At 43.2% G+C, this 14,403-nt stretch overlaps 2 protein-coding genes across 2 annotated transcripts in view; both read left to right on the forward strand.

Moving 5' to 3' along the window:
• LOC137435627 (uncharacterized) overlaps positions 1-8,162 on the forward strand; it is a 147,550-nt gene extending 139,388 nt beyond the window's left edge. The window contains exon 6 of the mRNA XM_068129559.2: positions 2,756-8,162. Within this exon, the coding sequence (XP_067985660.2) occupies positions 2,756-2,872 (117 nt within the window). The 3' untranslated portion in view covers positions 2,873-8,162. The remainder of the gene's footprint in view (positions 1-2,755) is intronic.
• LOC144893587 (uncharacterized) lies at positions 3,078-8,162 on the forward strand. Its single transcript, XM_078784122.1, has 2 exons — positions 3,078-6,154; positions 6,200-8,162. The coding sequence occupies exon 1, from the start codon at positions 5,005-5,007 to the stop codon at positions 5,905-5,907; it is 903 nt and encodes a 300-aa protein (XP_078640248.1). The 5' UTR covers positions 3,078-5,004; the 3' UTR covers positions 5,908-6,154; positions 6,200-8,162.
• Positions 8,163-14,403: the final 6,241 nt, after the last annotated feature.

Here is a 14,403-nt window from a genome sequence, read left to right on the forward strand (position 1 = left end):
GTTTTTGAACATTTTGTGAAATATCGCATTTTATGTAGCGGAAGTTGTTATGGTAAAACTAAAACACAATGTACTTTTTGATATCTGAGGTTTAAAGTGGATACTGTTTGCTTTTGCCAATACTCCTAAAAAGTGCAGTAACTGTAAGCATCTGATGTTTGTTACATTGGTTGCCAGCATGCTAAGTTGGTTCCAACAAAAACGCGGTTGTGAGGGAAGGAAATTGCATTGTCGGAAGTGCCTGCTGTAGGACAATCTAATGTTCCTCTTGGATGCAGGCATGTCTGCAAAACTATAATTGTGATGTAGACACCGACAAAACATATATGTGGCGGCATCTGCCCCCGCAAACAACCAGGAAAACCTGAGCATTAATAACCAATTGAGATTCCCGCGACAAAACCATGTCGACAATGGTTTTATAGACCGGGAACTTGTGTTTTTTTTCTCAAGAATGAGACAAAATGGTTGCAGTGCCCACTGTTAAAAGGCTCTGCACCCTTTAGTGAGCATGTGAGTGACAGCAGGCAGTAATCGAAGTGACCTTCCCTGTAATTGAAACCGTCGAGTGTGCTGCATTTTTCCACGACATCTCATGGCTCCTGCCTCTGGAGGTCCAAGGAGTGCCAGAAGAGAGGGATTAAACTTACGCAGGCCTTCACTTGGGACTTGCCTGAAATGTGTCACACAAGGTTAATTTTCTTTTAATATTTTCAGATCATGTTTTAAGTTGACAGGAAGAAGCACTTGCCTGTGTACTATTAGGAGAGCAATATACAGCCATGGTGTGAGAATCGAAGATTTATGGATAAAAAACACTTTCTGTTGCTCAAGAGTGAGAAAATCAACAACATTTGGGTTGGACGTCTTATGAATGCTTCATGTTAATATTTTTAATATGACATTGTTATTCGTCCTATTTTGTTGTGAGAAGTCGAATAGGATCATTGTTCTTCCCTGTACAAGAGTTTTGTACCAGCACTGAATGGTTGGGGGTTGGATTACTCCATAAGTGGAGAGGAAATCGGAATGCAGTCATTATACGAACACAGAATAGCCTTCTTTTATTTCGTTTTACTTCTAATTTCATAACCGACATGTCATATTACAGGTCAGACAATGAACCTAAATGGAAATTGGAGACTTTTTTTTTTGGCAGTGACATTTCAAAACCGAACAACATAAGTTGGCTGGGGCCCTGAGCTCCATGGATGGGATGCGACCAGCTCCCTACTTTTGGGGTCAGTGAAAGCATCCTGCATCCCGGCCCACTCTGGGGTGAAAACGGTCCACTTCTTGCAAAATATTCTTGTGGCTCTGGCCCCACGAAAAGCCAACTGGTAAACAGATAAGCAACCTTCCGAGGATTCCACGTGGGGCCAAGAAGAAGCCATCCAGAGCCCCCTGACCTCTTTGCAGACCTCATAGCAGGTCTTTGCAGACCTTAAACCCTGGTGTTGGGCCAGCGGCTAGGGTGCCGGCTTAGGATCCTAGGATCCTGGGTTCGAAACCCGGTCGATCGCTGAATTAACGCCAGGGGGGTTGACTCAGCCTGTCATCCTTTCGAGGTCGGCAAATTGAGTACCAGTTCACTGGTAATTCCCTGTTTGTCGTTAAAGGCGGCAAAAAGGGTTGGCGTCAGGAAGGGCATCCGGCCGTAAAACATTGCTTCAAAAAGGGGACCAAAAAAACAACAACAACCACGGTTCCCGAAAAAGGCCAACCCCCGCTTGCGGGGGAAAATGGCCTCTAAAGGTGGTTATTTTTTTTTATAGCAGGTGAAATCAGGTCCCGGAAGAGATCGCAGGGTCACGGAATGGTTATACAGATAGGCTCCCATCTGCTTCTGGGGTCTGCGAAAAGCTCCAAAGACCCACATTGGGCTCTGTCGGGCCACGTTATCTATTTCTCTTTGAACTAAATTGTGAAGTTGTTTGTGCAGAACATTGTTGCCCTGTTTGAATGATATGACCCGTCTCGATATCAGGCGATGAAGATTGCTGTTCAGCCATGGCTTGTCTGTGAATTTAGGCCTAACAACAGATTCGGGAAAGAATTGTCTGCACTGGCTACTTAGAGAACTATGAACCTCAACTGCCATCAATTCAGGATCAACAATTGACCCTAATTTATGCCCCTGATGCTGAGTAACCCATTATTATAAATAAAAAAAATTGTATACGCTGTCGAGGCTCATACAAGAGCAAACACACATAACATATTGCAAAGGGAGCAGAAGGCAAGTGGGAGTGAGAGAGGGAAGCACAACATCAGTAGAGAACAGGAACATCAAGAGATCTGTGGAAGAGAGAGGGCTGCTGTGGGGTACATGGGATAAACAAGATGGACACTGCAAGGACTTTTTTTTCCTTTTCTTTTTTTTGTATACAAGATCGAGGCTCGTGTAAGAGCGGGAGACAAGATGGGAGAGGGAAGGAAGCACACAAGTACAACATCAGAGAACAGGGACATCGGGAGATCTGTGGGACAATAACTGAATTGGAAATAATATGTACAATAATAAATAAATAATATGGAAATAATTGGGAATACTAAATGTGGACAATAACTTTATATACAAAAAACACCGAGCTTCTTGGGAAAGTGTATGGCTGGGGTTAGCAGGTGGTCATTGGGTCTTGCGGCCTGCTTTTTGTGTGCCTTTCTCCATTGGGGTAACTTGCATTGAAATGATTGTCAAGTAATGTCAAAACAAGAGACTAAGCAGTGCGTGCATTTGTTTTTATCTTGGCAGAGTGTGAATGGTGGCTGCCCTGCTCCTCGATTTGGGTGTGATCCATCGATCTTCTCATTTCGTTCCCTCGGCACACTCAGCCCACTGGCATCGGTGGAAGAACCTTCATGTGCTTGACTGGACACATGCAAACACAAATGGCTCTTTATCATCTTTCTTCCTTGTTTTGTTCCACTATGTTATTGATGATCAGACAAAGCAGCCCCAGCCGCTGAAGCTGCCTCGAGTTACACGCCAGAGATTGGCCTTGTCCCACAAGGTCCGAGGCAGTACAGTGGTGCCTCGGCGTTTCCCCTTTTTCCTTGCTCCATTGCATTCTGTCGGGATGAACAAGTGATTATTTGGGAACACATGCCTTGTATCTCACTCAACCTCTCCTTTTAAACTCTGCCTACATTGGCTTTTCTACTTTGCGAATCTACGAAGAGTAAGGCCCGAACCGTCACCATTTAAGGTATTTTATTTCCTATTCCTACTGTCTCCATCTCCTAGTTTGTCTTTAACTCGTACACCTGTTTTTCACTTTACCCCTACATTTTTCTTCTTATTTATTCTTTCTCCATCTCTCCAACTCCTTCCGCAACCTAAATCTTCCCAATCATCTCTCCTTTATCCAAATATTTCTTTAAAAGTCTATCTCTGCCTGGCTGGTAGCTCAGTTAAACAATCTCAGGACAATCACTTGCACCCAATTACTTCTTCTTTTCTACCCAACTTGTTACGAAGCTTGTTAGGTTACATCAGGTCGATGATGTCACTCAACAGTTCAAAGTGGACTCAGGGGGATCCATCTTCCTCTCTCCTTTCCCCTTCTTTATAAACCGGGTCCGTCTTTTGGATTTCTCTCTGGTCTTTGTACGGAATCCATCCAAAGCTTGGGATTGCCATGGATGTAAGACGAGATGCCTCGTTGACTTGCCCTGACGGGTTATGTCACACCTTTCAGGACAATTGAGGATCATCTTTATCTTTACAATTCAGGGAACACACCACATGTATCCGAATGTCCTTTTAACGTGTAATGCCTCTTTCTCTCAGCGTACAATGTTGCCGGTTTTACCCAGCAATCCTCTGCAGTTGGCATGGTGCTGTATATGCTCCCAGAGATGGAATCGAGGGTGGCGGATGTTGGCGATGGTGGCCGTAAACCACGTAGCACTTACCAACGATCGCTGTCGCAGCACATGAGTGCGACTGTTCGCAGGCAGTTGCTATTCCGTGTTCAACTGCTTTTAGTAATAGTTGCATTCAAAAATGAGCCTTAACCCTCTTTTCTTGTTTGTTTGTTTTTTGTCCCAACTGAATTCAGGAACTCGTTGCAGCTTTGGGGCTTCATCATACCTCGTGTTGCTCAAGTCGCCGAAATAGAACGTAGGCCAATTTCTGCAAATGCATTGGGCGCGGTCTCCGTTTTGTTTTGGATGTGAAAAGGAAGCTTGTTTGTAGTTGTTGGCGTGCAGTACTGTGCTTTAGAGATTGTTTGTCAAAGTCGTGGTGGTAACCATCGTATTCCAAGCTATGAATGCATCGAGTAGTTGAGAACGGGCATGAAACATTTCTTGGACTGGTTTGCTTGGGAATAGTTTAGAATGGATTGTAAATTCGTGTGAATCACATGGTATGTGGTGTATCGTGGTATCGGTTTTTGGCAGTCGCCCTCTTGCCAGGCTGTGCTGTACTTGATATTGCTTAACCTCATTTTTCGCTATTGCTGCTAACGTTTCAGTATGGTTTGAAGGATTTGAGATGTAAATACACAACGCGCCGCTCCACCCGATCCCAAACGTCTTTTTTCTACACACGGACGTTTATGACGTCACAACATTTTGTTTGTGATGTTGAGCATAACGCATTCTATTGAGCAGTTTGTGTTCAAGACTCCTCTCGTGATGGTTATATACTATAGTATTACATTATTCCTCATTTTTATGGTTAGCATGATGTTTGAAAATCAAGATGTACAATTTTGCATTTACTACATTTACTAATAAACTTTTGTACTAATATTTTTGCAAATGACAATAGTTAATTTTCGTGTTTTTTGGCGTTAAGAAAAAATAATTCTGCTCTTGCTCCCACCTTCGTAAGCTGCTATTCCTTAGCAAACAGTTTTGATTATGCTCAAGTGGAACAAAAGTCTTTCCTTACATCGAATCCCCTTCAAGAAGCACAGTAAACACACATCATGCACGTTTACATGAAATGTAAGTGTGCACACGATCGCTACACATAATTGCTGCACACGATCGATGCATTGCTACACACAATCGATGCATCCAATCGATGCATTGCTACACACAATCGCTGCACCCGATCGATGCATTTTTATACACAATCTCTGCACACAATTGATGCATTGTTATACACAATCGCTGCACCCGATCGATGCATTGTTATACACAATCGCTGCACACAATCGATGCATTGCTACACACAATCGCTGCACCCAATCGATGCATTGTTATACACAATCGCTGCACCCGATCGATGCATTTTTATACACAATCTCTGCACACAATCGATGCATTGCTACACACAATCGCTGCACCCGATCGATGCATTGTTATACACAATCCGCTGCAACCGACCGATGCATTGTTATACACAATCGCTGCACACAATCGATGCATTGCTACACAGAAATCGCTGCACCCGATCGATGCATTGTTATACACAATCGCTGCATTGCTTGCTACACACAATCGCTGCACACAATTGATGCATTGCTACACAAAATTGCTGCACGTGATCGCTCCACTGCTTCACACAATTTCTGCACACGAGCGCTGCATTGCTACACAAAATCACTACACACAATTACTGCACATGCACGATGCATTGCTACACACAATCGCTGCACATGCTCACTGCACAAAATATATGCACATTATCGCTGCACGAGGTCGCTACATCACTACACACGATTGCTGCACTGGATCGCCACATTTCTGCACATAACCGATACACACCGCTGCACACAATCACTCTGCATGATAGCTACATCCCTGAACACGGTCAGTGCACATGATCGCTTTTCTATAATGTTCCTAACCTCACTCATCTGGTCAATTTTTTTGAAGGATAACTATAGATCATCTGCGAATGTAAATGCTTCTTGTATTTTCTGTTTTCATTTTGCTGACTATGAATAACGATACTCTATGGAATCGGACGATCGTACTCCATGAAATAAGGGTGTTCGTACTCCACAGAATAAGATGTTTGTACACAAAATAGGGTGTTCGTACTCTACGAAATAGGGTGCCCGTACCCTACGAAATAGGGTGCTCGAACTCTATGAAATAGGGTGCTCGTACTCTACGAAATAGGGTGCTCGTTCTCTTTGAAATAGGGTGCTCGTACTCTACGAAATAGGGTGCTCGTTCTCTACGAAATAGGGTGTTCGTACTCTAGGAAATAAGGTGTTCGTTCTCTACGAAATAGGGTGCTCGTACTCGATGAAATAGGGTGTTCGTTTCACGAAATAGGGTGCTCGTTCTCTACGAAATAGGGTGCTCGTACTCTTAAGAAATAGGGTGCCCGCACCCTACGAAATAGGGTGCTCGTACTCTATGAAATAGGGTGCTCGTACTCTACGAAATAGGGTGCTCGTACTCTATTAAATAGGGTGCTCGTACTCTATTAAATAGGGTGCTCGTACTCTATGAAATAGGGTCCTCGTACTCTACGAAATAGGGTGCTTGTACTCTACGAAATAGGGTGCTCGTACTCTATGGAATAGGGTGTTCGTACTCTATGAAATAGGGTGCTCGTACTCAATGAAATAGGGTGCTCGTACTCTATGAAATAGGGTGCTCGTACTCTATGAAATAGGGTGCTCGTACTCTATGAAATAGGGTGCTCGTACTGTATGAAATAGGGTGCATTATAGAGTGCCTATAATGCATGTATACACTAATTAAATCTAATGTACGTGCATACGTGTACGTGCATACGTGCATTAGTACGGCATGCATTATAGGGTGCCTATATGCACGAAATAGGGTGCCTATGAAATCGGGTGAAATAGGGTGCTCGTACTCTATGAAATAGGGTGCTTGTACTCTACGGAATAGGGTGTTCGTACTCTACGGAATAGGGTGTTCATACTCTACGGAATAGGGTGTTCGTACTCTACGGAATAGGGTGTTCGTACTCTACGGAATAGGGTGTTCGTACTCGACGGAATAGGGTGTTCGTACTCTACGGAATAGGGTGTTCATACTCTACGAAATAGGGTGCTCGTGCTCTACGAAATGGGGTGCTCGTACTCCACGAAATAGGGTGTTCGTACTCTATGAAGGAGATGAAAGTACGAATATCCTTCTTTTTTCAATACCATGCCACCAATTGTACGTTTAGAGTCCGGATTCATACTTGATCATGGAAAAAGGTTTTGGGTGTTTTGCCAGTTATCCAGAGGTTTTGGAAATCGCTCGATCCGTGTGATGTTTATAACATTGTATTTGGCATGTTCATTCTTATTTTATAATCACTGGGTGATGTTCAATAAAACATTTACTGCTTTGTTTGTACCTTTCTGCAGTGGTACGTTTATTTCCGTTCAACTTATTTTCGCTTTTCTTGTAGTCGAGAGTCTCGTGTTCCATGTATCGATTCTGCATTTTATTTCGCCAAACGAACAGAAGTTGCATTTGAATGTAAGTTGTGTATATTTAAGCACTTTATGCATTTGTTTTCAAACTCGAGATGACGCAAAGGTGCCTCTTTTTTTTTTTTTTTTAATACCTTAAATTAATCGACTTTTTTTTTCTTTTCTTTTTTTCTCCCACAAAGAAAAGAGCTTGGAATGCTCACAACTTAATTGTGTTTCAGTCTTTAAAGCAACAACGGTTTATTTTGTATGAAGTGATTTACAGTTGCTTTGCCCGTGACACTCGTACTGCACATTGTGTGGAGGCAAGAGTTCATTTTGTTTAGCACCAAACAAGTGAACTATCGAGTGCTGGTACAGAACAGCTCATCCGGACACTCTGCTTCTCGTCCATCGAGATTGGATCCAAAGTCGTAGTAGGAAAGAAAATGGCCCGATTCACCCCCTGGGACCTGAACGTCCAACTTGGGCCGTCATTTTTTTTTTTCAGAAGGAAAAAAACAAATCAAGACGTCTGACTTGTGATGACTTCCACCATTATGAAAACAAATTGTGAAACAGGCAATTGTTTGTCGAGTTTTATGTAACATTGCTTCCACAAACCCACTGTGACATGAAATGATTTATTGTTCGGTTTTACATTTACTTGGTCACCTCAAATTTTAAAGTTTGTGGCTTGTTGTACGAGTCTAACATTTGCATGTGGTGGATGACATCCGGGTTGCTTAAAACGATTTACTATGGACTGATTTCGGAACCATTTTTGAGTTGCCAATAAAATATTCAGAATTATGTTGTTGACGTCATCCATAATTACTTCTGATACCGAAGGTGGGCAGAGGTTATGTTTTCACGTCTTTCTTCTTTGTCTGTTTGTTCGACTTTGAGCAGGATATCTCAAAAAGGTGTGGACGGATTCAGACGAAACTTGATGGACTCGTTGGGTGTGTGACAAGGAGGAATTGGTTAGATTCTTGGTGAAGATCCAGATCAGGATGCTGTAATTTTTAGAGATTCTTCACCATTGGGAGATCAGGAAAAAAAACGCTATACACTGTAGCAGGATAGCTCAAAGTTAGGGACGGAGTCGGACGAAACTTGGTGGATGAGTTGGTTAGATGAGAAGAACAAGACGATTTGATTCTGGTTCAGGTCTGAATCCAGATCCGGCCTATTGGTGGGATATAAACCATAAACTGTTTAGCATGGTGGAGGTATGCTCTCTACCAAGTGTCATTATACTTAATCTAGCTCCCCCTACAACCTCCCACACCAACCCCCACTTCCTCACTCCCCCCCCCCCCCCCACCCCAAACACACACACACACACACACACACACTCAAAGGGGATCAATATCTGAAACCGAAGAAGTGGGCCTTGATCTCCCGGTAACAGCGGTGAATCATTTTATTTATAACTAGCATGGATCAGCTCGTTGCGCTCGCCTCACCACACATCGCTGCTGAGTCATGGGCTTGTTTAAACTGAGGATAATGACCTGACTGAACTTGAGTTTCTGTGTAGTCATGATTTACACCAATCATAATGCAAACATTTCTTTTGTACAAATTTATTTGTAATATTGGTGATATTATTTATTTGTAATTTATTTGTAATATTGGTGATACTATTTAATTGTAAGTTATTTGTAATAAAAAGGTCCAAGTGGTATAAAGTTCTAAATGGTCACGAGTCCAAGCTGTCCAATCGGTCTGATGGGTGTAAGTGGTCGAAATGGTGTTAAGGTCTAAGGGGTCAAAAGGGACTTAAGGGGTGTGAATGTTCAAAGGCTATAAGAGGTTGGAAGGATAAAGGGATCTAAAGGTGTCTAAAGTATTGAAAGGGTCTCTAAGGCCATTGCTCGCTCCCAGAGTAACGATCGGCCGTAACAAAATTAGCATTAGCCCGGTGGGTACCAACGGTCGCTTGGCCGTCTAAATTTTCATCCGGGAACAAAAGAAAGTGGTACACCGCCGAAGACAGGTACGTTCCAAGATTGGAACCATCATGTGGTACAGGTAAGCGGTGTTAGATGACTGGACCCTGCTATCGCGCGACGGACCAATTGCCGTTCGGCAGGTTGCGAACCAGCAACTAGGAAGGACGAAGTTATTCGTGCGCAGCAGCCTCAGGTCCAGTAAGTTTGGCAGGGAACGGAGGCTAACCCCCTCGTAGTAGCCCCAAACCCCGAGCCATAACAATATACACTACATGACCAAAAGCATGTGGACACCCGAACATCGAACATCTCATTCCAAATTCATGGGCGTTAATATGGAGTTGGTCGCCCCTTTTGCTGCTATGACAGCCTCCACTCTTCTGGGAAGGCTTTCCACTCGATGTTAGAACATTGCTGTGGGGATTTGCTTCGATTCAGCCACAAGACCTCAAACATCCGGGGCCTTCGCTCAAACTTGACTGATCTCTCCATACAGATTGCTTCTGACAATCCAGACTTTATCTGCTGAACAGAAACTTTCCTCCTTCAAGATGTCTCCGATTCCTTAATATCTCTTCCTGGTTACTCCCTCCTCTGGTATGATAGACCTGAGCTTCATCCTTGAGGTGGGGTTGCTATCTTTATGAAAAACTTTCTTCCTCACTTGCCCTGCACTGCCCTCTCTGCACCTCACCCCCAGGAGCACCTCTGCCTACGGCTTCCTCTCCACTCCCACCTTTTGTTCATATGTGTGTTGTACCATCCACCAAACTCAATGATGACTCCATCTACATCTCGCTGTCTGACAACATGGTCCAACTTCTATCTACCCATCCCAACTCTTTCTTCCTCATGTGGTGATTTCAACTGTCATCATGCCAGCTGGCTGGGTGTGGGTACCTCTCTCACCAGCGATGGCACCTCAGAAAAGGACTTCTGCGACTCACTGGGGCTGACATAATCTGTCAATTTCCCCACCCGGATCTCAGTCAACGGAGTATCTTCTCTTCGAGACTTGGTTATGACAAACTTCCCTGCAAATGTCTGCTGCACTTCTTCTGCTCCAATCGGTTCATCTGACCATATGCTTGTTAAAGTGGACATCTCTCTGACCATTCTCAGAGAGCCTCCTCAGCGCCGACGAGTTTGGCATTTCACTCAGGCCAACTGGCACAGTCTTCAAGCAGCCATCAATCATCGGGACTGGTCTCCCATCTCGACTGCCTCTGACATCAACTCATCCTGGGAATTCTTCCAAAGTAAATTGCTCTCTCTCATGCACTGATTTATCCCATCTCGGCTTCAGTTGTCATACCCTTCCTCCCGTCCATGGTACACTGAATCTTGTGGTGAGGCAGTTGCCACGAAACTTGCCTTCGCCTCCTGGAAGTCAAATCCAACGGAAGGCAATCTCATTTCCTTTCACAAAGCCCGGAACAAGTGTGTGTCCACCCTCAGGAGAGTCAGGAAACAATATCTCTTGACTCTCAAGACTGAACTCTCAAACTTGTCTCCCTCTTCCAAATCCTGGTGGCGTCTGGTCAAATCTATTTCTGGTGTTTGTTCCCCCTCCATCTCCTCCCTTACCTCAATCGGCTACACAGCTGACTCCGCACGTGAAAAAGCTGAATGCCTCAACTCCGTGTTTGCCTCAAAATCTTGTGTACCAAACCCGACTCTCTCTGTACCCAGTCGTACCCAGCTGCTCCTGGACTCTGTGTCCTCTCCTGACAAGCTGGAGAAGTTTCTGTCAATCCTCGACTGATTCTGCAACTGGACCAGGCGGCTTCAGCCCACGGGTCCTAAAATCCTGCTCTGCCGCTCTTTCACACCCTCTCTCTGTTCTCGTCACCCTTTCTTTTGCTCAAGGTCATCTGCCATCAGCTTGGAAATCAGCCAACATTACCGATTTACACAAAAAATGTGCAAAAACAAATCCTTGCAGCTACAGACCAATCAGCCTGCTCCCAATTATCAGCAAAGTAATGGAATCCATCATTGCTTCGACTATCAAATCCTTCTTTTCCAATGGCTTGATCTCTGATCAGCAATTTGGTTTCAGACCAGGTCACTCTACTGTGGACATGCTGCGTCTGCTGTCTCAACAATGGATAGAGGTCCTCAATGTCAAACAGGAAATCAGAGCTGTCTCCCTTGACATATCATGTGCCTTCGATATGGTCTGGCACCCCGCTCTGCTCACCAAACTCTCCTCCTATGGTATCCATGGAAATGTCCACGCATGGCTCGCAAACTTCCTCTCCTATCATAGTCAAAGTGTGGCCCTGAATGGATTTCTATGATCTCCCCCTTCCTGTTCAGGCTGGAGTTCCCCAAGGCACTGTTCTGGGCCCTGTGCTTTTTCTGGTCTTAATCAATGATCTCACCGACTCTCTGGAAAATCCTCTCTATCTCTTTGCTGATGACTTCACTCTCTGCCGCTCCATTCCTCATCCTTCAGATCGGCAGTCTGCAGCCTCCTCACTTTCTGCAGACCTGGACAAGATCAGACTGGTCAAACAAGTGGAACATGTCTTTCTATCCTGACAAATCTCACACTCGCTCTGTCTCAAAGTCTGACTTGACAACCCTCCTATCTACTTTCTGAACAATCCTCTCCAATAAGTTCTGTCACTCAAGCTTTTGGGTCTCACTATCTGCCATGATCTTTCTTGGGAAAACTACATTTCCAAGCTGGATTTGGATGGATTTGGACGAAACTTGATGGACAGGTTGTGTGTGTGACAAGGAAGAATCTATTCAAGAATCTATTCAATTTTTGTGAAGATCCAGATCCGGATCCAGCGAGTATAATTTTTTAAGTGATTCTTCACCATTGAGTGACATGGCCAACCAGGCGGAGGTATGCTCTCTACTGAGTGCCGTTCTAGTTCAAGCCACCATCTATTTTGGAGATAAACAAGCCAAAAGGTCAACATAGGCCAAAAGGTCAACAATCTTTTCAAATTTCTAAAATCTGCAATTTTCATCCGATTGACTTGAAAGTTGAAAGGATTGACATATCAGCCAACTGAATTCAACCACCAACTATTTTTGAGGTCAAAAGGATGTTCTACTGAGTGCCATTCTACTTTGTTCTGTTTTTACCAAGTGTCGCTCTATGATTGATTATTGTACACCGCTCCTTTCCAATGCCACCTCCAGGTGCTGCATGACGTCATTGCCGGGCACCGAAGAGGGCCCGGCGATGACGCGCGCTGAAAGGAAGTACTCAGTTTTCACTCCGGTTGTTTTCTTGTTTGTTTGTTGTACCCCGCTCCTTTCCTATGCCATCTCCAGGCGCTGCATGACGTCATTGCCGGGCACCAAAGAGGGCTCGGCAATGACGCGTGCTGAAAGGGGGTACTCGGTTTTCACTCTGGTTGTTTGTTTTCTTGTTTGTTTGTTTGTCCGGGTGATATCTCAGCCATCCTTTGAGCTAGGAAGCTGAAATTTCGGCACAATAGTGAACAAGTACTTTGTCAAAAACTTTCTTTTTTGTTTTTTGATTAATTAATTGATTAGTTATTTGATTATTTTTTGATTAATTAAGTACCTATTTATTTCCTTTCTCCTCTCGGCAATATCTCAGGCACCTTTTGAGTTAGGAAGCTGATATTTGTACATGCCAATGACCAAGTGATTTGGCTGAAAAGGCTAATTTTGATTTATTGATGAATCAATTAATCGATTCATTATTTAATTATTCGATTAATGACCGAAAGGGATGGGTGATGGGGACGATTTGGAGGGGGAGGGGCAAGGGGGAATATTTGAAAGAGATGGGTGATGGGGAAGATTTGGAGGGGAGGGGCAAGGGGGTAGATTTGGAGGGGAGGGGTGAATTGACCATGAATTAAAAAAAATTTAAAGTTACAGATTCGGATGAAACGGTGGTGGTTTAGGTATTCTATTAGTCAATTGATAAATTATTTTATTATTTTATGACTATTATTTATTTATTTTCATTATTAATCATTTATTTATTTTCTTTCTCATCTGGGAAATATCTCGGGCACCTTTTGATCTAGGAAGCTGATATTTGGACATGACAGTGACCAAGTGATGTGACTATAAAGGATATTTTTGATTTATTGATATATCAATTAATCGATTCATTATTTATTAATTAATCGATTAATTTTTTGGGGGGATTGATGGCTTATTTAATTAATTTTCAAAAACTTACAGCTTCGGATGAAGCACTGATGGTTTAGGTATGCTATTAGACAATATTGTTTAAGAAATTAATTATTTTATGATTATTATTTTTTTCTTTAAATACACAATCAATCAATTTATTGTACATCTCTCCCTCCCAATACTGTATGTACTGCACGGCGGCATTTCCATGTGCTGAAGGCACCCCGGGAATGTTGCGCACTGGAGGATTTGCTATTTATTTGGCATGGGGGCGGTGTACTTTGAATGTATCTGTCCTTGTTTGAGATGTTTTTGAGAACCACATACGTATCGTTTGTAAATGTTTCATTTGAGAAAATTTAAAGCACTGTCTTTTCGAGACAAGTTTTTTCCAGAGCATCTTGTTCTCTTGTTGTAAGCATCCATCTTGGCTGAACTGAGACGCAAACCGCTTGTGAGTAGCTCAGGCTGTCAGCTTATTTTTGTCTGAGCAAAGCAAACGAACTTCAGTAGACTTTCATAACTAAGCAGTTATTTTATTAGGCCCGATTTTATGAAAGTATTATTGTAACAATTTTTTTCCTTCCAGCTCTGTTTTGATTTGTGTCACCACAACCCCATTTTGCTGGCTTGTTTAAATTTCAGAATTCTTAACATTGACACTTCCTTCAAAACTTCCTGTGCACTAATTTAGTTTATCTTCAGAAATTTGCCAAATGTATAATGCAAGATCTTACCATAAATACCAAGATGCTTTTTTATTGCAATCGGGCAACAGTCTTGGGTGTGCAACCATTCAATATATCACTAGTAAAGGTACCGGTTGTTTGGGTGAATGGGTGGTGAGAGGGCGATGGGGTTGCGAAACGCCAATGTCTCTGTCTTTTGAATAAACCCATCAGCGAAGCGACGGGAAGGATTGGAATTGGCTCGCTCCTGGGAGATCGATC

The sequence above is a fragment of the Myxine glutinosa genome, chromosome 9 (genome assembly GCF_964187855.1).
Source record: "Myxine glutinosa chromosome 9, kmMyxGlut1.1, whole genome shotgun sequence".
Lineage (NCBI taxonomy): Eukaryota > Metazoa > Chordata > Myxini > Myxiniformes > Myxinidae > Myxine > Myxine glutinosa.